The sequence below is a fragment of the Thermobia domestica genome, chromosome 7 (assembly GCF_964235325.1).
Source record: "Thermobia domestica chromosome 7, izTheDome1.hap1.1, whole genome shotgun sequence".
Taxonomy (NCBI): Eukaryota; Metazoa; Arthropoda; class Insecta; order Zygentoma; family Lepismatidae; genus Thermobia; species Thermobia domestica.
The window spans coordinates 267,998,558-268,024,182 of NC_137460.1; the positions used below are offsets into that span (position 1 = coordinate 267,998,558).

Consider the following 25,625-nt stretch of genomic DNA (forward strand, 5'->3'; position numbering starts at 1 on the left):
AAGATACTACCGAATTACTTGGTAAATCCGACAGTATTTAGAACAGGTATTGTAGTGTTTGCGTATAGAATCCAGAGTTTGAGTCACGTAGTATTTGTAGCAGACTAGTTAAATTTAATTTCCTTAGAAACTGTTCAAATTCGTGAAAAAGGAAAGAGAAAATAATAAGCAGGCTTTAAATAACATAAAGTAAATTTAATTAGTATAGGAATATTACTAGTATAAGTTTTTCGTAAGACATTAAAATATAACATTTTTATCTTTGTTCGCAAAATTTTTCTCCCGTCAACTTGCAATATTACGCAAAGATGAATAAACAACAATCAGCTGATCACAGCCGAACACACACCAATATAGGCATAACCTTCTGTTTGCACCTTTATTTATACTTATGCTAGGAATATTGTGAGAAAATAATTATAGAATACGTGTTAAGATATGTTAAAATAAATTAATAAGTTTTGAGAAGTGTCAAAAAAGAGAAGGTTTTGCGCAATTGAAATAATGACACATTAGTTTCAGAAAGTTGTTTGTTTACACTTTGTTGTTGAAGATAGGCGTTCGTATTTTTCACTTTTATATTGTGAATTAGTTGTTTGTAACATAAATAAATACAGAGAGTAGAAGTAGAATACATTAGAACAAATTCAAGCATTGTTAGAGAAACAGTCTATTAAATTAGAGCAGAAACTAGAAAATAACAGTGAACGTTTAGAACATAAAATTGAAAGCAATAGAGAATGAGTAGATGAATTAATAGGCGAATGCAAACAGTCAATAACAGAATCAGCAAATGAATGTAAACAGTGCATAACCAAATTAGCGAAAGAGTGGACGTAGAATTGAGTTGAGTTAGAAAGTAGACTTGATGGTCTGAGTAGTACGATTACTGATTACTGAATTCAATAATACGATTACTGAAATACGTTTGGAATTAGCTAGCCTAACCAAACGCGTTGAATCACTTAGCGAGGAATATAGGAAAATTGTTGGGCAATTACAGGCATCCATACAAACGGTAGAGATAGAGTGTAGGCAGACCACCGTGGCCCAACATCGTGTTATTGATACTTTGAAACAGGAGGAGCCAGGGCTAAAAGGCCAAGTAGAGAAAATAGAAGAACACCAGGTGCTCACAGACAGAAAATGCGAGGTTGTTAGTTTTTGTATGAATAGACAGGAAAGTGCCGTACGCGAATTAAACGGATATGTAAAGGAACTCGCGGAAAAGACAGGTGAGATAGGTGAAGAAGTACAAGCGCAACGGAAATTCTAAAACTTAACAGTGAACGGTCAGATGGAACCAAACAAACCTTAGAAAGTTTCAGTGAACACCATAAAGCTACTGTTGAAATGATAATGGAGCATTTTGAGAAATTGCCCGCTGTTATCGTAAAATCCGAACATGATCAAGATATTACTGAGGAAATCCATATATTAGAGAGAGTAAACCGAGAATTATTAGTACGAAAGGAAATATTGATAAATTGCGACAATTGCATATTGATACACGTACGTCACCACGTAAAGAGAATCAGTTCGATCGTGAGTACCACGGCTGACATTATCAAAGTGAAGGATTCGAATCCGACGGCCCCCTAGTGTATCTATGAATATGTAATATTTGGCATAATTTAAATGAAATTTGTCGTAACTTCCTCATATATATATATATATATATATATATATATATATATATATATATATATATATATATATATATATATATATCTTCTGCGTGTGAGTGCCCCCCTCCAAATATACAGAGAAATGGGCGCCCTTGCGTAGTACTATATACCTAGGTACTTGCCAGAAATTACACAAGGTTATTCGCTTTATACCCACCCATTTTCGATTCGGTGCTGCCACCTGGCGTATCATACTGAAATTATGGTCTCCTTACAAGGGCAGTGTTTAGTTACTAGCAGACAGAGTTAAAGATGCTTTTATCATGGAATCTGGAATGTCCCCAAAACTTTCCCTTCTGTTCTTTGAGATATTTGTTAGAGATTTATGACCTCGTTACCTGAAAATGAACGTTGCTACTTCCCTCTATTTTCACTTTCTTTTATCTTCCATTCATTGTTTCTTTTTAATGCTGAATTTTGTTGTTTATGAAAAGTTGCGGAAGTACGGCAACACTGAAGAGAATGACAGCGCACGTGCTGCTTAAGATCTGCCCTGAATTGTGTGTGTGGGGGGGAGGTGTAGTGTTTGGGGCAATATATATCTAAGTTTGTCTCCAGTAGTTACAGTAGGTGCGTGAGTGATGGTAGTGACTGTTATCAAGTGGCACTGAAAATCAATGTCTTATTCCACGAGACGCTTAGGCTTGTTTTAGACGGAAGCATTTATCGTAGCAAAAATCGTATCATCGATATCCTACCGTGTAAAGTAGCAAATGCTATAGCATTTCCCGTGCCATGGCATATCCTATGGCATTTCTTGTGGATAGAAACTGCTCTATTTCGTAGCATTTTCCCCAGCATTTCTGCTCCGATTGCAGCGCCGTGGTGTGTTAAAAGAAAGCGATGTGTGGGAAATTGAATTGTAGTAAAGAAAAAAGTTAGAGTAGGGATACTATTATTATGTTGTTTAAAAAAAATATGAGGAACATCCTTGTTTGTACAAACTTAAAGCGTGCAGTTTCACTATATGGATACATACAAAAATTCATTAAAAAAATTTCTCGTTTGATTTATTGGTGTGCTCTTGCATTCTCCGGTGCAGGATCACTTTAACAGGTGGTAACGTGTAGTTTTACTATACGGATCCATAGTATAAGTAGTAGTAGTACTAGTAAGAGGTGGAGGAGGAGGAGTAAGTAGTAGTATTAAGCAGCAGCAGTAGTAGTAGTAGTAGTAGTAAGAATAATAGAAGTAGTAGTACTAGTAGGAGGAGGAGAAGTAAGTAGTGGGAATGGGTTAGAAGCCCCGATGGGGATGGTTGGGTTCTGTTTTCGATACAAAATGGGAAAGTTACAGACCTGCCAAAATTTTATGGCAGATTATTGAAAATTGCGTGCATTTCAGGTTCGACTTTAATTTCTATATTTCCACATAAATACGCATCTCAGATGTAAGTGCACACCATATTTTCGTTACCATACTAGAAATTTCTTCTGAAAATTATAAAAACTATGGATTTGTATAGTATAACTGCACCGTTAAAAGTCCTTTGTATCATAATAACCATATGCGAAAACGGGCTTTAGAAGAAATAGTGACTGAAACATCTGCTTTTAGTTTTGGAGCCATAATTGCGCTCTTCTCCAGTAACTTGTTTGCTACGTCACGAAAAAATGCTTATCAAAATGCTACCATGTAAAAGCACAATATACTTTTCATGCCATAGAATATTATACGAGATTTTTGGCAGCACATCTGCTACGAGAAATGCTACGATAAATGCTTTCGTCAAAAACTGGCCTTACACATACATGCAAAAGCCACGACCAGTTATTGTTCACAAGCGGAAAAATTGTGTTAAAATATTAAATTGTACGCATTAAGTATCTTAAGTCGCGGCACAAGTCACAATCAAAAGTAGCACTTGAAGCAATAATAGCACGTATATTAAATAAAATTAGTATACGCAAAGGGAGTTCGACAGTCAATCAAACCGCAATGGCATATAAAAATACAGGATTTGCTATTCCCGCTAAAAGGATAAAGATGGATGGATACATTCTGAAACAAGAGAATAGCGGTATGTGATATTGAGCTACACTAGCGACAAAAGATCTCACTTGCTCGAAATCTGAACTAAAACGGTATACATCCTGGTTCCATTTCACTTTCATGCGGCTGCTACAATCAAACAAACAATTGCCGAGAGAGCGATCGGTGCTAAGGAAATAAGAAACTGCAGGAGAAGATGATTTTAAATATAAAGTTGCTTTTGTGAACGTTCTTGTAAATCATTTCATTAACACTGGCAACATAAAATATACGGGAAGTATAAGAACAGTGTTAAATTCTTATTATATTTCAATTCACAATGGCTGGTGAGGCGTCTGTTAAGTTGGAATTCTTGTGCAAAGAAGAAATTGCTTTTGACTTACCTCAGGAAGATCCACTCGAAGGGAAAGGGTGGACATACGAACAGATGACTGACAAGAAAGAGTTAATATTATCCACAACCGAAGGAGAGGAAACAATGGACAAGGATACAGCTATGTGTTCTTTGAATGTGAAAAAAAACATTGATAGGGTAAAATCAGAATTAGCAGTAGAAGATGATCCTAAATTTGAAAGGAATATAGAAACGCCTAGAAAAATAGTGGTTCAGGAGACTTGCGCGTCGTACTCTAATGACTCCCAACAATTAACAACAAAAAATTTAAATTCATTTCGCCCAGAAAGGTAATGTTCAATTTTTCATATACTATTTGGCTCAGATTGATAATACGGTTACATGTGTTCGGAAATTTTGTTGGCTAAAAGCAATACTTCACGAGAGATATTTAGGTATGGGAGATATCTCGAACGTAAGTTAGTAACCTACAATTTGGAAATTGCATGACACCGATAGACAAGCTGTATACCAAATAAAAATAAGATCGATACGACTCATACAAATCTTATGTAGTTCAGATCTTGATAAACTAAGTATTTCTTTATTATTGATTACACACTTCTCATTAATTGTTGCACATATTTAAAATATGGGTGCTCGACAATATTGTTTTATTTATGTAGAGACTTATGTAAAATAAGAAATCGTGAGAATGGTATTTATCCTAAAATTTTCCAAATTTAAACGTGGAATGTTTTATATTGGAACAAAAACTATGGACTTTTGTGTTTTTACTTAGAATTTAACTCAAATGTGTCTAGCCTCATTTTTCCGGAGGGCTTCGAAAGACATTAGTAAAATACAAGATAAATAATATTTTAACCATCAATGGATGTTCATTAATTGTAGAGGTCCAGACATCAAACCATTTCATAGCTGCACTCATTTCTTTCAAGGAAGTCGACTCTTTACATTTCCAGGAATCATTTCTAGAGTATGGGCCTAAATTACTCAATATATATTTACTTTAATGGCTTAGTGAATGTACATTATAAATGAATTGTTGTACAAACAACCCTAACCAGCATGTGCTAGATGTCCGGTAAACATAAGATTGCTGTGCTGATTACGGCATTACGCAGAATGTTGGTAAACGAGGATAGCGCAAAATTCTGTATTTAGGATAAACTTACATGTCTTACGTGTTGAATGTGTTCTTGTACGAATCTAAGTGTTTTATAGGTAACGTTCTGAAATGCATTCTTTGCTTGTATATTTGTGTTCCAAATTAACAGAATATATTAGGGATGTAATTTCTTAATTATATGAATTCCTTCTTTCACAGACGTTTTTCTAGCTTTTTGTCATGATTTGGCACATTCAATTTTGATATTTCATTTCGCTTAGAATGGTAACTAGCTACCTTAACACGGGGTTACTTTGCACATCGGGCATTACTCCCACAATATATGAAAAGAGATTCAGTCATCTGTTAGTAAAACCATGAACTGTAAACAGATTGGTGGTAGTTCATATTTTTCTCACTGGGTGTCTGTACAGTCATATGGTACATTGTTACTCTGCCGGCGTCACATATTCTGTCTGCTTGTATGTGTGGAATGCGGTGAGCGGGTAATTGAATTTTTCCTTCATGGCAACGATCGTGACAACTATTCTACAACCAACCTTACTGAATAAATATCTTAGTTTTCATTTTTAGTATTTAAGTTCAACAAATTTAGATTTGTGCTTTTTACAACTTATAAGAAATTTATAAGAACATCCCTAGGTTTAGACTACAAAGAAAATTTTCAATTCGTTGTATTTCAAGCGCTTTCCAATTCGTTTTTTTTTTTTTTTTTTTTGCGCTGCTCTGAGCCTATTGTAGAATATGTATTTGACATCCAGCTATTCCTAGTAGAAAAGGCAAGTAGCTCGCGAGTATTCTTTTTTTTAATGAAGAAGGAAGTATTAATGTCCGTACTGACAAACAATGAAAGAAATTTCGATCCTAGCATTAAACTTGTTTCAAATTTAGTGATCAGAACGGCTCCTACTCTACGGATGATATAATTTGAGATCGTTTCATTTCTTTTAGGCGAGTGAAATGAATTGAAATCTTATTTGAGAATATAAAGGAACGTAAGAATATCTCAGGTACAAAGCATGAAAAATTTCCCAACCATTCTATTTTTAACATTTTTCAAACTTTAACAGCTATTGCCAGTTATTTTGCTTCTAACTGCAGTGAATCTAATTTGAGATCACGTCTTTCTTATTAGGTGAGTTAAATAAATTTTGTTATTCTGCTTTTAGATTTTAGATAGAAGTGAGAATGGCCATAGATACAAGTCCCGCAGAATTTTGTGTTTTTTATTTAAGAACAGTTTTGGAATAGAAGATTAAGAATAGATTTCAATACAAAATAACTATGCAAAGTATCTCTTTTGACAAAATAGAATCTTAATGAGTTTTAAAAATGTGCCCGACGCCGGTTTCTTCTTTTTGGGTTCCCTTTAAAGGTGGATGGTCATTATGACTACAAATCGATTTCTAAGTAACGTTAGTTTCAGTTTTGCTTATTGGACAGCAGCATTTTATCTGATAATGTTCTCGTTGTACTGTTGAAAAGGGTATTTTATAAACGACTTTTCGTTCTTCTACATAGAAATGTAGAACTTCTGTATAGATCATCATTATTATTTAAATTCATTTCAGAGCGATGTAAAATCAAATTTCATTGTGGGTTAATGAGATGTACTCATAAAATGCCAGCGAAACGTTATTTATTTATTTATTTATAAATTAGCCGTGTACAGTACAGATTAAGAATATCATAAATACGATATTTTTAAGTACATCCCGCCTTTCGAAGAAAATTTCTTAGTATGATAGAAAACTATATCATTTAAGCTGCATTTCATTCTTGAATGTAGGTTTACATTAGTAAAGCTCGATGATGGTTGAGTCCAAGTTCTTATGAGGCAACGATTTAAACTGCTTTAAGAAAAATTATTTTAAACTTTTATTATATTTCTTACACGGGGCAATATATTCTATGATCCAATCGAAAGTGCAGGAACGTGAGAGTACAACGAACCAAGACAAACAAAAAGGTTATGGAGCTAATAGTTTATACTTTACTTGTGTATCGTTTTTTTTATTAATTATTGTATTAATTTGTATTAATTTCCAGTTTTTTTAAAACAAAGAAGTTGTTACTGCTAGTATCCCCCCCCCCCGCTCAAGGTCAATTGAGAAAAATGTGCTGTAACTAAAAATAGAACTAGAGTTCTCACCTTTAACTAACGTGTCATTCATATATCTTAATTATATCCCTCTCGTGTTTCAGATATCGGGTTTTCTTAACAAATAGGCAAAACCTAAAAGAATGTTTCACTTTCTGAGTAAAACTTCACAATTTTCCTTGTTTTCTAGTTTAAGTACCATTTTCCCTGATTTGTATCTTACTTTTTCGTAAAATTTCGTAAAGGAGAAATTTCCGATACTTCCGTGATTTCTAGATTTGTAATGTAGCAAAAAAGTTTTCGAACTGCCACAAAATATGGTTAGAAATTCCACCTGAAGACTTTTAAGAGGTCTATGGAAACTCAGCCACGGGGAGCGTACAAAAAATATGTTACAAACATGGAGAAGCATTGACAGAACTCAGATCAGATAACCTCCTGGTTGCTATTTTTTATTAGGACTTTTCTATTATATGCTGTGAAAATGTATAATTAAGAAAAAATCCAGGTTTGTTGATAACTTCCAGGTTTTTCCAGGTGCAAAAACAAATTCCAAGTTTGCCAGGTCAATAGACACCCTGTGTTAAATACTCGCTCGTACAGATGAACCACTCGTCCCAGGCGAGTGGTGGACTAGAGTATTAAAGTAGGATAGGACTCACCGAAAGTAGATCTATAAATAAATAGCAAAATATTTTAGGTTCACTCGAGCAGACGGTTCTACCAAATATCATATTTATCGGTAAAATACGATGTGAAACATTTTTCGTGAAGAAATAAGTGTGAATATAAGTAATTACTGCACATCATATTGAAATGAATTTCGAGTGATAGTGAAAGTATTGTATGTGTAAGAGTGCTTTCCACTATCCTCGTTTATGCGTGTGCTCCCTACGGACGCAGCCCTCGTCGCCGCTCAGGTCTTCCTGCTGCTCTCCTGATCTGACTCAGATAGCATTCGTGCTTTTTAGTCGCCACCTAGCATAAGTTGATTCGTATTTCATGCACTGTACGCAGTTTTTATGCCATACGTCCACGCTATTTATACTGAGCCGTCAATCTGCAACTAGTAACGGCGTATCTCATTTAGTGCATGATCGGCTAAAAGAAATACTAAGCTCTAACCTAACCTGAAAATGTAAAAGTGCCAAAATTTAGTAGAACCGTCTGCTAGAGTTATCCCATGATATTCGTGTATTAACTTTCTTGTGTTTATAAATATAATTTTTTTGTGTGCGTGGCGGGGGGTACCGCCGTGACTTCATCTCGGATGTCTGCAGGGACCAGAATTTTTAGCGAATTTGTAATGTGAGACCCGACCCAAGTCCGAAATATGTTTTAACATTTAGGCCTGTGCTCGTGTGATAATCAAATGAATCCGAAATAAGCACAAATTACAAAAACTTTTATGCAGTTGTGCTCTGAAAGTTCCCCAGAAAGAATGGTCCAATAAATATCGTTGGAGAGCATATTTACAAAGTTAGGCCAGAAAAATATTTTTTTATATTTAATAATTTACTACTCAGGCCCGATGTGATTTATGCTTTGTAAGCCCGAATCCGGCCCGCGAGCTCAGTCTGAGCTCGTGCAGACCTCTACTTCCAGACTTTTTCCATTTGCTTTTATACTTTTCTTAGAAAACTACCAATCCAAAACATAAATCACACGAAAAAGTCACTTTACTGCTCAAAAAAGTAAGTTTTACTGACAAATTTGAAAAAAAGTAACTTCTAGTAACCAACTTGAAAAGAAGTAAACTTTAGTTTAAAAAGTGAATCGCTATGAGCCTGTTCCATTCAATGAATTTACATGAATAAAAATATACTTTACAAAAAATTAAGCTAGCGCCAAATGTATTCCCGCACAACACTAGACTCAGTCTAAAAGTATATATAATTCTTACTTCGACCGATCTCTTCATTTCTGAAGAACGTTTTGACTACATCCTTCTAACGTTCGTCCGTTGATACACCCTTTGCAGAGCAGGCTCGAAACCACCACAGAGGTTTGGCGGGCCATGAATATGTTAGGAGGGACAAAGTCATTAAAAATTCTCTTACAAATATCCAAATATTGCATTTTGTATTGAAGTCTGGAGGGGACATGAAAAATTTGGGGTGGGCCAGTCCCTCCCTAGCCCCCCTCTGGTTGCGAGCCTGTAGCAGAGTAGTACTTACCAACTGAATCTGGTATAGACTTATTACTATATTGTAACATTTTTCTTTATTGAGGAGGAAGTAGGTTAGTGACCGCTTAAGACGTTGCCAATTTCAGTCATATGCATCTGTCCATCAATCTCTTTTCTCGGAAAGGACCGCGGAGCCCAGAAGGGTAGATATGAGCGGTCTGGTTTGTCAAATGTTTCGATCGAAATATCGCCCGAAAAAATGATTTCATGTGGTTCTCGAAGCCGTACATCAGAACGAGGTCGCTTCGTATTTTGAAGTGAAATAAATAAATAAGAATGTTGCCTTCTTTCCTTAACGCTAAACCTTTTTTAACTTGATGTAATAAATAACCTATATGATACAGATTGATACAATTGGATTTGGGGAAGTATTCCTTTTCCAATCAGGGGTGTGTGTAAAGAAATTTGGAGGGGTATTAGGGGGTGTAGATTACTCCCTGCTGCTTGTAGTAGACAACGCTAGAAGGAGACGATACAAGCGAGTCAGTTTGGTAGCATTCTGAAAAAAAAAAAATCCATTGGTTGTATAAGAAGTGGTGCCTCTTATAATAATCACTCTACGAAAGAAAACGCACAATTACCTGCCGCCCGAAATAATTCGTTCTCCGAAATAATTGGACTCGCAACAATTAACTTTCATTCACTTTCGCTATCTGACCTTTCACTTTCACTATTTGACCAATACAACACTTGTGGCCTATTTAGGCTTCTGCCTGAGGCACCACCACTCCTGTTACTGATAATAGTGTGCAAGAAAGAAAACGCAACCGCAGACGAAGAAGATTGAGAAAATAAAGCTACTTTTCTGAAAGTTCTCGTAAATCATTTCATTAACACTAGCAAAAAAAAAATAAAAAAATATAAGGGAAGTATAATAACAGTGTTAAATTCTTATAATATTTGAATTCACAATGGCTAAAGAGGCGTCTGTTAAGTAGGAATTGATGTGCAAAGAAGAAATTGTGTTTGACTTACCTCAGGAAGATCCATTCGAAGGGAAAGGGTGGACATACGAACTGATCACTGACAACAAAGAGTTAATATTTTCTACAACAGAAGGAGAACAAATAATGGACAAGGGTACAACTATGTATTCTTTGGATGTGAAACAGACCGTTGATATGTTGAAATCAGAATTTGCAGAATCAGATCCTGCATTAGAAAGTAATATAGAAACGCTAAGAAAAATAGTGGTTCAGGAGACTTGCGCGTCGTACTCTAATGACTCCCAACAATTAACCACAAAAAATTTAAATTCAGTTCGGCCAGAAAGGTAATGTTCAATTTTCATATACTAATTGGCTCAGATTGATAATACGGTTACATCGGTTCGGAAAATTGTTGGTTAAAAGAAATGCTTCACGAGAAGTATTTAGTTATGGGAGATATTTCGAACGTAAGTTAACAATCTACAATTTCGAAATGGCGTGGCACACATACACTAGATATATACCAAATAATAACAATGAATCGATTTTTTGTCAAGATATAAAGGAATCGTTTTTTTTAAGATATAAATTACTACTCATACAAATCTTATGTAATTCATTTTTTGATAAAAAAGATGATTCGTTTATTACTGATTACACATTACTCACTAACTGTTGCACGTATTTAAAATATAGGTGCTCGACAATATTGTTTTATTTATATAGAGACTTTTGTAAAATAACAAATCACTAGAATGATATTCATCCTAAAATTTTCCAAATTAAATGTGGAATGTATTATATTGAAAAAAAAAAAAAAAACTAGGGACGTTTGTAATTTTGCTCAGGATTTAGCTCAAATGGTTCTAGCTTCATTTCTCCGGAGGGCTTAGAAAGACATTAGCAAAATACAAAATAAAGAATATGTTTTATCAACAATGGATGTCTCATTAATTGTAGAGGTCCATACACAAATCCATTTCATATTTGCATTCATTTCTTTCAATGAAGTCGACCTTTTATATTCCCAGCAATCATTTCTAGGGTATGGAACTCCATTTCTCAATATAGGATCACTTTAAGGCCTTAATAAACGTACATGATATATGAATTATTGTTCAAACAACTCTAACGAGCATGCGCTAGATGGCCAGTAAAAAGAAGATTACTATGCAGATTAGACCATTACGCAGAATGTTGCTAAACGAGGATAGCGAAAAATACTTCATTTAGGATAAACTTACACGTCTTGCGTGTTTAATGTGTACTTGAACGTTCCTAAGTACTTTATAGGTAACATTCTGAAATGCTTACTTTGATTGCATATTTGTGTTCCGTAGTACCGCAATACAGTAGGGACGTAATTTCTTAATTATATGGATTCCTTCATTCCCAAATATTTTTCTAGTTCCGCGTCATGATTTGACACATTCAATTTTGATACTCCATTTCTTTTACAGTGGTTACTAGATGCCGTAACACGGGGTTACTTTGCAGATCGGTCGTTACTTTGCACCAAAATTGAAAAGAGTTTCATAGTCCTCTGTCGGTACAACCATGAACTGTAAACAGCTAGTTTCAAATAAGCTGTAACTGTAATTACATAATAGAACATGTAACTGTAATTTGGCTATAATGTTGGGGGTTAGAATCAGTTCTAATTACCGGGAGGATTTGTTGTAGTGGTATGGAAAGCAGTTATTGTAAAAACTGCCTAAATTTCAAAGAATTTCCGTCAAAGTCAGTTTCGTAGAATACTAGTGTGTATAATTGGACTTTGATGCAATTGTTGAAATTGAAATGTGAAACGTTTCGTAGGTGGGGTTACTTTTCACAACATGCAAAAAAGTATGTTGACATACGTTTCTGTGCAATGTTTTAATTCTGTATTTCAACATTTTACATTCTACACAAAACTGCATGCATTTTAGTAACATTGATGTAATGTTGTACCGGTATCAGTACTTAGTTTGAATTATCGATATCTGTAAAGGAAATTATGTATTTTCTGGTACCGACTCTTGAACCACATTCTAATAGTTTAATATATGTTCCACAAAAGTGCCAACTGACGAAAAGAAAAAAATCATTTTCGTAAACTGATTTAATTTGGTTATTCCCTTTGTCCAAGAATATGATCCTTACACTAATCAGTTCAATATTTACGGGTTTGTAACTTTCAGGCTGAAACGTACCCAAAATTACATGTTTTTTTTTTTTTTTTTTTTTTTTTAACGACAAGTCTGTGATTAGACTCAAAAACAGTGACTTTAATCGGTTCTTACAGGTTTAGACACTTCCTGGAACTGTTTCTGCGTGAGTCACTTGTTTGAACTGTTCGTGTCTTTGCTGTGACGTCTTAGTTCAGAGATTGGTGGTAGTTCATATTTTTCCCACTAAGCGTCTCTGTACAGTCATATGGTAGTTTGTTACTGTGACGTCAAATGTTGTTTCTGCTTGTATGTGTGTGCTATTGCTGGTGGAATGCGGTGTACGGGTAATTGAATTTTCGTTTCATGGCGAAAGTCGAGTTAGCAGGTGCGATTTAGAAACCATAACATGAATTTAATACAAAGAATTTGAACTTGTCGTTGTTTAATATGTTTGTATTAGATTCGGATATTAATTCATATCGGTTTGCAGCACTGTGTGGTTTAATTGAGTTAGAAAAAAAATGTGATGATTGTGTTCGAAGGCTGAAGATATTCCCGACGTATGGTAAAAGTGGGCGTTTATTGGTTAGTCTTGTTTGTAATAAGAACAAGTGTGCTCGCTTTAATAAATCGACGTCTGTGCGGAAAGGAACACTTTTCAGTAATGTTAACTTGAGTATTGCGCATGTGTTCTTACTATCTTATTTTTTCGTGAATCAGCAATTATGAGTTCATCATTCATGAGTGTTCTGGTATGGCGAAACGGTGTGTGCTTTCGTTTTTAATTGATATTAATTTTATTCTTGATTTGCATTCCATTTGAATATTTGGCAGAGTATTTGCTTTGCTGCTGGTTGTTCCATTATTTTGGTGAAATGTAATTTATTTTTCCTCATCATGCTGCACTGATTTATAATTAGTGATGAGTGTTTTTTTTTTAATTTTTCTTCCTTCTTACGTTAGCTTTAGAGTAGTGTTTTGATTAAATATTATTGTCTTTGGATGTTTTTATGGTACTTTAATCGGTGTGGGTGGGGTGGTAGCCCCCATTTAGATATCAATATTGATAGTCACCACTTCACCTGGATTGATTAAGAATGGTGTTTAGTAACTTCTTGGCCCTTGTCTTTATAGTATAATTATTAACATTGTACATTATTTTGACTCGGACAGTAACTATAACCGATTCAACTGATCCGGTTCCGGGAGCACACCGGAGCAGTTTAGGAATCATTCCTAAAGTGCTCCCGACACCGGATTAAATAAGTCGTTGCAGTCACTGTTTGAACCGAAGTAAAGATTTGCCTGAAAATCTGTTGCTAGTGATCCCTACGTGTATAAGCTGCAAGCTCAGTTCCCAAAAGTCTAGCGATTTCTAAAAAAAAAAAAAAAAAAAAAAAAAGTCCTTTTAAATGAAGCCCGTCTCAAACCACTTTTCTGGATCTGCCACTGTTGATTATTTGTTTTCTAACAAGAAATCCGTTCCAGTTTCTACCTAAATTTAAAACACAGGAGGCTCCAGTGGTAATAATTTTCTATCTAAGCGATATTTTGTACCGGTGCAAATTAACCCCTAATACAGGCTTAAACGCCTTCTCCCAGTTTTGCGTTTTTTATGGCTTTGAAACATTTCAATTTCAACCTCTGCATCAAAGTAGTATTCTACGAAACTAATTTAACTTCGACGAAAATTCTTATAGATGATATCTGTTAAATTTTTTCAGCCTTTACAGTGACTGCTTTCCCGGTAATTTGAACTGAATTTAACCGCAGACTTTATAGCCAAAATACAGTAACATGTTCTATCTTACGGTGGCACTTGAAACTTTCTCTGTACTGATCACGTTTTTACCGAAAGAGTACCGCGAAACTCTTTTCAAATTTTGTGCCGAGTAACCCCGTCTTATGGTACTTCAAAATAGTTTTATGCAAGACATCATAGTTTTGATTAAACGGTAGGTTATATATCATTATTTGGTTTACCTTAAGTGGAAAAAAGGAATTATTAAAATAGATTTTATTAACTTTCTCTTTCTCTGTCATCACGTTAGGAGGATGAACCTCGATTCGTGTACTAATTTATAACAGCTAGTTAATATACACTTATATCTAACATTATGGAGTAGGGTACTATAGATGTGAAAGACCCCAAAATATTAGGAATAGTAGGAATTGGAAAATGATCAAATAGGATCGCTATCGAATCCATAGGTTTCTGGCACAGTAGGTGTTGCTCATTGGTATTTATTTTCTTTAAATTTTATAATATTAGTTATTATTGTAATTATGATAAGGAATTGCAAGTGTACCGGAAAAGACATTAAAATCACAAGATTGTTGCTCCTCTTCTTTGTTATTCTTATCAGTTTCTTATTTCTAAACTTTTGTATACACATTATTTCCTAAAGTTAGTGCTATTTCGCCAGGCGCATGGTAAAATACAAGTTTCTGCAGTACTATCATATGAATTTTTACCTAATATTGGGGAAAGAGTTCGTAATTTGTATCATTTGTTTAACATAACATAAAAAGATATAGCAAAAATATATATTAATAATGATAACATATTGAGTAATCGTGGACAATACATAATGATTCCAGTATTGTCCACGATTTATTATAGTCTTTAGCCATTTCACTTGTCTTTTAATGGTGTGATTTAAATTATAACCTGTATTGTGAAAAGCAGAACGCACGCCATTCATAGATCCAAGTTCTAAACATGTTACAAATAAAACGATTAGGTATATTTGTATAGCTTTTACCTAGGATACTATTATTCCTTCCTACATTGTAGAAAATGATAACTAATTATTTCACTCATCCGGTAGCGATAACGTGATTTAAAGTGGAACACCTCCACCTTAGTTCCTCAGAGAGCGTAAATGAGAGGTCAAAATTTAGAGTAGGTAATAAAATAGAAGAAATGGATAATTTTAGTTTCTGTTATCTACGGACATAATTGTATGCTTTATATTGTATCATATAGCAACAAATGTGTTTCGCTCAGTTATTACGGATAAGACAATTTCAAATTATATCCTTTATGTTGAGAAGCGGAAAAACTATTATTACCAACCGCAAGTTTGATAATATTTCAAAAACAAGTATTGGGAATATTTTACTGACTTCGGATTTCCTTGTTTCGGATTTGTACCTTTTACTTGCAGCTATTCTACAGCCAACTTTACGGAATAAATAATTTATTTATTTTCATTTTTAGTAGTTAAGTCGAACAAATTAACAGTTTGTGCGTTCTACAATTTAGAAATTTGTAAGAATATCTTTAGGTGGAAACAACAAAGAAAGTTTCAACTCGTTCTATTTCAAGCGATTTCCAATTCGAATTTTTTTCGGTGCTCTGAGCCTATCGTAGAGTTATATATTTGACATACTCATCTTCCTAGTATAAGAGGCAAGTAACTCGTGAGTATTTCTTTTTAATGAAGAAGGAAGTATTAATGTCTGTACTGATAAACAATGAAAGAAATTTTGATCGCAGCATTAAACTTGTTTCAAACTTGGTGATCAAAACGGCTCCTACTCTGCGGATGGTATAATTTGAGACCGTTTCATTTCTTTTAGGCGAGTGAAATTAATTGGCATCTTATTTGAGAATATAGACGAATGTAAGAATATCCCAGGTACAAACTTTGAAAAATTTCCCAACCATTCTATTTGAAACATCTTGCGAAATTTAACAGCTGTTGCCAGTTATTTTGCTTCTAATTACAGAAAATGTAATTTACGATCAGGAGATTTCTTATTAGGTGATTGAAATAAATTTTGTTAGTCTGCTTTTAGATTTTAGACAAGCGAGAATGGCCCTAGATACAATTCCTGCAGGATTTTGTATTTTTGTTTAAGAAATGCTTTTAAAATAGATGATTAAGAATAGATTTATCAATACAAAATAGCTTTGCAAAGTATGTTTTTTGACAAAATAGAATCTTAATACTTTTATAACTGTACCCAACGTCGGCTTCTTCTTTTTAGTTTTCGTTTAACGGGAGGTGGTCATTATGACTCCTAATCGATTTCTAAGTAACGTTAGTTTCAATTTTTGCTAAGGGGCAGCAGCATTTTATCTGATAATGTTCTCGAAGTACATTTGAAAAAGGTATTTTATAATCAACTTTTCGTTCTTCTATATAAAACTCATGTAGCCTGAGATCATCATTATTATTTAAATTCGTTCCCAGCGATGTTAAATCAAATTTCATTGTGGGCTAATGAGATGTACTCATAAAATGCCAGCGAAGCGTTATTTATTTATTTATAAATTACCCCTGTACAGTAGGGTGTACCGAAAAAAACTTTTTTTCGAAATGTTAAGGTGGGTAGTGCGGAAAAGTGGCCATTTGTGATCAGAAAGACGCCAGATTTTTTGGAGGTGGTTTAGGTGGCGCGCATCGACTTTGAAGTTTTGGTTATGCAACCACGCACAACAATTTCACAAAATTCTTAATAATTGATTATTTTATGTAATTATTTGTAGGTTAAAGTAATTTCACATTTGTTTCTCGAAAATATATTAAATTTGTGCCTCAAGGGGGGATCCTATGTTATTTACGTATTATTTTTGGCTAGAAAAGTGATTTTCGGCTAAAATTCCTTTCTTTCTATGGATTTTTTTCTAATTTCTTTTCAGTTTGAATTTTTTCGATAGTTTCTCGATATAAAACACTAAAACACGGTTTTTCAGCGTTCAAGTTTATTACCGTTTCTCGGTCTCTGTCCAGCTCTTCGCTTATTTTCATTGCTAATTGTGCTATGAAAATAAGCAAGAGCTCACCACGAGGAGGTAGCTGGACTGCGAGCTCCACCCACCCACCCACTCCAAATTATCATAGTAAACAGAAGTTTACTAAGAGGCTAGCCAGGATTTTCTTTTAGTTTTCTCCTTTACCTTTATAGTCACTTTTTGTTTGAAATGTCGGCATATGTCCTCTAGATTTCAATTTTGCTTTGATGTAGCCCTCACGTGCGCTGGCGCCGAAAACGGAAGGAGCAGCCTCTGTAACAATTTTCACAAGTCGCCCTACTCCTTGGGTGTGACAGGGGAAGACTTGAAATTCTACTATTTTTTTGTTTTTAATGTATTCATCTACTTCTTCATTTGTCATCTTCTTGGTCAGCGGAGGCTCGTGGAGGGAGCATGAAGCCCAATCAATCATCTCATAGTATTGCTCTGCATTAAAATTGATGACTGGTAAAACAGAAGTTCGTATTCTCTTGCTTTTTGTCAATCCTCTTGCTTTCTTAATTGTTCTCCAGCCAAGACTTCTGATGTCTGGATTTTGATCCGTTACTAAAGCCAGCAGAAGATTTTCAGGGTGAGCAAAAAATGCATTTTGTTGAATGACCCTATCAATCAGATTTCTCAAGTGGTCTGGAAGAAATCGGGACAAGTGGATCATATTCCAGAGGTGTCGGGCTCCGTCAGTTATCAATGGTTTCTTCTTGATCTCAAACCACACCTGTCCGTACACGTTCAGTATATTCCTTGCAAGAAGTTGCAGCTGTTCAGAGGGGTGGGGTGTGCTTCTTGCAAGGTATATAATGAACGTGTACGCACAGGTGTGGTTTGAGATCAAGAAGAAACCATTGATAACTGACGGAGCCCGACACCTCTGGAATATGATCCACTTGTCCGATTTCTTCCAGACCACTTGAGAAATCTGACTGATAGGGTCATTCAACAAAATGCATTTTTTGCTCACTCTGAAAATCTTCTGCTGGCTTTAGTAACGGATCAAAATCCAGACATTAGAAGTCTTGGCTGGAGAAGAATTAATAAAGCAAGAGGATTGACAAAAGGCAAGAGAATACGAACTTTTGTTTTACCAGTCATCAATTTTAATGCAGAAAATTGTTACAGAAGCTGCTTCTTCCGTTTTCGGCGCCAGCGCACGTGAGGGCTACATCAAAGCAAAATTGAAATCTAGAGGACATATGCAGACATTTCAAACAAAAAGTGACTATAAAGGTAAAGGAGAAAACTAAAAGAAAATCCTGGCTAGCCTCTTAGTAAACTTCTGTTTACTATGATAATTTGGAGTGGGTGGGTGGGTGGAGCTCGCAGTCCAGCTACCTCCTCGTGGTGAGCTCTTGCTTATGTTCATAGCACAATTAGCAATGAAAATAAGCGAAGAGCTGGACAGAGACTGAGAAACGGTAATAAATTTAAACGCTGAAAAACCGTGTTTTAGTGTTTTATATCTAGAAACTATCGAAAAAATTCAAACTGAAAAGAAATTAGAAAAAATCCATAGAAAGAAAGGAATTTTAGCCGAAAATCACTTTTCTAGCCAAAAATAATACGTAAATAACATAGGATCCCCCCTTGAGGCACAAATTTAATATATTTTCGAGAAACAAATGAGAAATTACTTTAACCTACAAATAATTACATAAAATAATCAATTATTAAGAATTTTGTGAAATTGTTGTGCGTGGTTGCATAACCAAAACTTCAAAGTCGATGCGCGCCACCTAAACGACCTCCAAAAAATTTGAAAAAAATCTGGCGTCTTTCTGGTCACAAATGGCCACTTTTCCGCACTACCCACCTTAACATTTCGAAAAAAAGTTTTTTTCGGTACACCGTACTGTACAGTCCAGATTAAGAATATAATCGGAAATACGAAACTATTAAGTACATCCCGTCTTTCGTAGAAAATATTTTAGTAGCATAGAAAACTACACTGTCTAAGCTGAATTTCATTCTGGATTACAGGTTTACATTAGGAAAGCACGATGATGGCTATGAATCCAAGGTTTTATGAGTGAAAGATATAAACTGGTTTAAGAAAAACTATTTTCTACATGGGGCAATATATTCGATGATCCAATTGAAATTGCAGGAACGTGAGAGTACAAGGAGCCAAGACTGACGAGAAAGTTATGGAGCTAATGGTTTATAGTTTACTTGTGTATCAGGTTTTATATATATATATATATTTTGTGTTTCCACGTATATTTCCCTTTCTTTAATTTGTACCTTTTCTCAATTTTTAAGAGTTTTTTCACACCATTTTCGATTGAATTCCACCAAGATATGAGTTTTCTACCATTGGGCAGTGCTTGTATGTATTGATAGCTTTTATCATATTTCATACTGCCTTTTTGGACAGTTCCAAATTTTTGCACTTGAAGATGTAAACGCTGAGCTATTCCATATAAAATCAAGAACTTCGCGAATGATGCCTCAAAAATTAGAGTTAAATTTTACATATCAAGTAATACATACAAGTTGGCGAAAAAAAGTGGAAGGCTGAGATTTTTTGGAAGTCAGTTTTGAAATTACAGATTCTCAAAATACTGATAATTTACCAGCAAAATATTCCATGCTTGACATTTGTTCGATTAGCACTTGCAGAGTACTGAAAGCTCATAAGATACTGGCAAGTAGCAACATAGCACTTGGAATATAGATGTTTTCTATTTTGTATCCAAGTAGTATGAGAGCCGTCAATTTAATTTAAATGATTTTTTTATTACTTGTTTATGGTAATGAACAATTTGTTAAACAAGTAACTTATATTTTAACTGAGTGTGACGTGAAAAGCCACGAAAGTCCCTCCTTAATTATAGCGCTTTCAGTTAAACGTTTTCCGAAACAAAAAGTAAACAATAGATCATCTGGTTTTAATTTCAGAAAAGCCGATTATCATAAATTGTATTTAGAACTTCCAAAAGTTAGTTGGAATTGCCTTTCATATTAAAATGACGTAAATAAAGCTGTAAAAACATTTATCAATTAATTGACGACGTATTTAAACAATGCATTTAAACTAAAAAGAATCCCAGTAATAAAATCTTTCCTGTCTGGTTTAACTCAGAAATAATTCAAAAAATCAAATAAAAATCGTACTATCACAAAAACAGGAAGAACACAATAGACAATAATACATATTACCGTGATAAATTCTGTAGTTTAAGGACGGAGGTAAAGGCAAAAATTGCGAAAGCATACAAAGAACTCGTAGCTAACTCCGAGAATTGCATAGCAGATGATCCAACAAACTTTTGGAATTTTATCAAAAATAAAACAAGGTATTTGACTAATGGCCCCCTTATGTATAATGGTGAAAGTCTACAGTGTAACAGGGATATTGCGGAGGCTTTTGCACATTATTTTAGGTCTGTTTACAATCATGAACTTCTGAGTTATAACACGGATGCTCTAATGTCACACTAACCTAGAAGTATATCACTCGATATTTTCCAAATCACTGAAATAGCAATATCAAAAATAGAACATGCCATTAAAAGGTTGAAATCTAGAACAGCGTGTGGCCCTGATGGTATCCCACCCTATATAATAAAGGGAACTATTGATATCATAAAACATCCTATACACATACTATTAAACATGTCCGTAAAATATAATGTTTTTCCAGACAGATGGAAAGAAAGCTTGGTATGTCCTATTCCAAAAACTAGCAATGCTAAGAATATAGAAAGCTTTAGACCAATTGCAGTTCTATCCCCATTTGCAAAAACTTATGAATATATAATACACAATCGCTTACTTAATCATGTTAGAGCCAGTATCTCTGTATACCAACACGGATTTCTCAAGAATATATCCATTTCAACTAATTTGACAATTATAACAAACTTTATAGTTTCAAAACTAGACAAAGGAGGGCAGGTGGATGTAATCTATACAGACTTTCAGAAGCCGTTCGATTTAGTTAACCACGACATTTTGATTGAAAAACTAGCTCTTATGAATCTTTCTAAGCAAGCGTTAGTACTTTTCACATCATACTTACGTGATCATAAACAATCTGTAGCTTACAAAGGTCATATCTCCAACAATTTTAATGCTACATCGGGAGTACCGCAAGAAACAATCCTTGGACCTTTATTATTTCTCATCACTATCAATGACATAACTAAGCACATCAAGAAATCGAATACTTTACTCTTTGCAGATGACTTAAAATTATATACTCAAATTAAATCACTTGAAGACTGTAAAAACCTCCAGGAAGACTTGGAAAATGTAAAACACCGGTGCCACGTGAATAAATTTAGCCTAAACATAACTAAATGTAAAGCTATTACATTTACTAGAAAAGGAAAATACATAAATTATGATTATACTATTGACGGTATAAATCTTTGTAGGCCGGAAACTGTTAAAGACCTTGGTGTTACCTTCGACCCAAAACTGACTTTCGCAAATCACATTGAAACTATTGCAAACAATGCTTATAAGTCTTGGATTTGTTTGTCGTGTAAGTAGAGACTTCCGTAGCCACATGACAATTTTGAAACTATATTATTCGTATATCAGATCCCAACTGGAATACGCTTCTTTTATATGGACTCCTCATAATGGAAAATATATCCAAATTATTGAAAGAGTGCAGTGTAAGTTTTTGAGATTACTAATGTATAAAAAAACTGGAATGTACCCAGCATACATATCATACCCAGAACTAACAAACAATTTCAATATACCGACATTAGAGCAACGTAGGTATGTGAATGATTTAGTTTTTCTACATAAAATAATAAGTAATAAAATTGATTGCATAGTACTAAGTTCTAATATATTTCTGCATGTTCCGACGTCTAGAACGAGGTTAAGCAATAGTAGTACCATGTACTGTAAGAAAGCACGCACTGACATCCTGTATAATTCCCCTTTATGGAGAATGAGCTCTCACTACAATAATATTGAAGAAAAGTGTGAAATGATAGACATATTCAATATGTCTGAAAAAATGTTTAGGAACACAATTTGTAGTGTGATGAGCTGAGTTAATTAATGAAACAATAAAAACTTCAGTATGTTTTTCTTCTGTAAAAATAATGATGATATTTTACCATATATGTAAACAGACACTGTAAATGGGCAGAACGCCTGTTGTGTTGTTGTTACAATAAATAAATAAATGAAATATCAAACTGTATGGAAGGTGGCAATAATATCATGATATGAAAGCACATGATTTGGTCTACTTTCCTAGTGTAATCATTAGCACACCTGCGGAACTATTTCCAAACAAGCAAACGGAGTGAAATGAATAGTATATACCCAATCAGAAATGTCCAGAGGAATAGTAACTGTATTCGCATCACTGGTAATTGCATTTAAGCGCAGAACTGCACTTTAGAAAACTTGAAACCAGAATCTTAATGAAACGACATAATGATCTTACCTTCCTCCAGACGCTGTAGACTGGAATAGTGATGTCGTCATTTCCTTTCCGGTACCATGGTGATCGCCATGTTTGTTTTTTTTCTATACAAACGCGTGAAATTAATGCGGCTAAAGAGTTTATTTCTAAAAGCTCCACATCCCTAAGTAATAAGGTATAAATCGAATAGTTAAGGTAAGCACAATTATCATGCAATCCACCAGAAGAAGCAATTATATGCAATATAAACTCCCTTACGTGTAGATTGACAAACTGTTGGCACAGAGAAAGCTGTAAAAATATATGATTCTTAAAAAAGAAAAATGTCTTAGAATAATGTGGGGCATTTATACCTCTAATGGCTACTCCTTATAATGGGAGTGCTCAATATTATTTCTAAGTATACATTACAAAAGAAAGAAAAGTCTAGCCTTTAGAAAAATTCAATTCAGACCATCAGTGGATATAAATAACATTTTTCTTATATTCTCTATGAACTTTTTTTTTAAAGCATTTAGAAAAGATGCAACAATTACACATCCAATTATGAATGGTTCAATATATATTTTAAACAAATGTTAAGCCATAATCCTGTTCAAATTTGCAATATTACATCATACTCATATTATTGAATCAAAAATTTTACGGAATTATTTTAGTCAATACCTGATTATGAACAGGGTGAGTACACTTTAAGGTTTAATTTAACCTGAAAATATAGAAATTCTCAAAATATACGTTATCAAAGAACAAATTTCACAAGACATGTGAACTCGGTGGTTTCCAAGATTTTAATGCTTGTCATGCACGTAACTTTATTTAACATATTTGACATTTCTACACTTTTTTTTTTCAGTTTCAATCATTCGAAATATTTAAAAAGAAACATAAGTATTTGTTCCACTCTAATGTTTGCAGTTCCGAAATATTTCATCACTGTTTTCGTTTTGCACATAGATTCTTTAGATATTTAGACTATTTGTTGTTTAGAAAATAAAATGGCGATCACCATGGCAACGAGAAGGATGTGAGGTCAGTCTATTATGTTTGGTCCTTAAATTTACCATGAAACCATTGCCTTCAGGAATCTTAAAAGCACACAAATCCTGAGAGATAAGGTTGGTATCTACTCTTTACATCTTTTATACGGTATAACTTCTATACACTATTCATACATTATGCAGTACAGCTTCTACACAATATTCATCTTACTTTCTTCTTTCCCCCCCAAAAAGAAGAAAACCGCTGCGAAATGATAGCTATTTCACAATTAGTTACTAGGTTTGGAAACACACCTGATCGAATCACAGGTACCGTAGTGACTGATCAAATTTTGCAGAAGGTAGTTTTATAACTTTTACGTTTGCATAGAAAATTTCAATCGAATATTTCTGATTCAGGCATACACATTCAGGACAACAATGCTACCAACTTGAAATGTGCAAAATATAGCTACAGAATCAAATATTTAAACATGTACAAATTTTAGCATAAATTCCAAATTGAAAAGTTGAATATAGTATTATTCAAAGATAGAGTAGTCACATAGATTGATTGTTTTATATCTGAGGGATGAAAGCAGAATAACGATCATGTGGCATTTCGCTATATTTGACACAAAAGCCGTTACTTGTAGGGAGCGTAAACCCATGGCCGATAGGTTTTCCGACGTTTGGTCTACCATCCAGTAACATGTTTAATCATATTTGATATTTAATTTTCTAGTATAAACATTACAGAAACCATGACCTGTAACAATTTCCATCGTTTTTTATGTGATTCTCTTTCCCCTTTCCTAATTTTAATAGTCGGAATGTATTATTCCAATTTTTCCTTTTATGGTTAATTTTCACCATGTTATGCATTTTCTTTTGATGACCGCGTTTAGCTACATTACTAATCGGAATTTTTACATTTATTAAATATTCACTTATTTCTTTTTAATCCAATTTTTTATTACTTGTCCTAGTCAGCTAACCACTAACATTTAAGAAGGCTGGCGTTCTAAGAAATAGTAGCTCCTTCATCCAGGTGAATTGTTTCAGTTTATGTCTTATAACTGGACACCGAACATGACACGCCAGGATATTTCTCTAATTGGAGCAAGAAAGAATGCATATTTCGGCATCACTTAGAGAAGTACTAGATAGATAAGATAAATTACATTCACGCTGAGTTCTAAGGGATGAAAATTAATGCAAACAAAATGAATATAATAATGTGGATCATGCTGAGACAGAGAAAGATGGACAGAACAACAAAATGTTATCTCTTAAGCATGGACAGTCTGGATTTCCCTTCTGCCCCATCTTTCTGTTTGGGTTTTTCTTTTCCCTTATGGAATAAATTGCTTTTAGTATCAATGGCCAACATAATTTACAATGCTTAGTTCATTGAAAAACAAACTATAGGCGAATCAGACGGAGAATTTAGAATGAGTCTGACACGCTATCCAAATACGGGCACAATCTAAGGCGTATGTTCAAAACTGCCATATAATTGCCGCCGGTTCCATCTAATTTTTTAATTTTATTTACGGTTTTTAGATGTCTATGACTAAACGTGTGGCTCCAGCAAAAACCTTGGATCTGTAGGTCAAGGTCAGGCAAAAGTTAATCCACAATCTTCAGAACTTACTGTTGCGTCTACATATATGAAGGATTAATCGAAGATTTGCATTGAGAAAACCTAAAATATCGTAGATAGAAGCACTTCAAATTTGGTATTGGCTCACAATGTTGCGTATAGCATGGACAGAAAAAAATAAACAAAGACTAAGGGACGCTAGTGAAGGACAACAGATCATGAAAATAATACGAAAAAAAAAAGAAAAAGCATGCTTGGCCATCTTATTCCGCACTCCGATTGTATCACCATGCTGATAGCGGGAAATGCAATAGGAATACCAGGAAAACGGAGACCTGTGGCCG

At 34.3% G+C, this 25,625-nt stretch overlaps 1 protein-coding gene across 6 annotated transcripts in view; it reads left to right on the forward strand.

Annotated features, from left to right (window-relative positions):
* Positions 1 to 3,249: 3,249 nt before the first annotated feature.
* The window catches only part of LOC145690905 (uncharacterized), a 50,138-nt gene continuing 27,762 nt past the window's right edge, over positions 3,250 to 25,625 (forward strand). Inside the window, exons 1-2 of one of the 6 annotated variants that reach the window (XR_014132299.1) lie at positions 3,268 to 4,364; positions 6,116 to 6,299. Coding sequence is in view for 4 of the 6 variants with exons in the window: in XM_081766331.1 (XP_081622457.1) it covers positions 4,000 to 4,364 (365 nt within the window). In the remaining 2 variants the exon portion in view is untranslated. Of the gene's footprint in view, positions 4,365 to 6,115; positions 6,300 to 10,238; positions 10,727 to 19,274; positions 19,454 to 25,625 lie in introns of those variants that run through there. The other 5 variants (XR_014132298.1, XM_081766331.1, XM_081766329.1 and 2 more) reach the window with 5 other exon arrangements.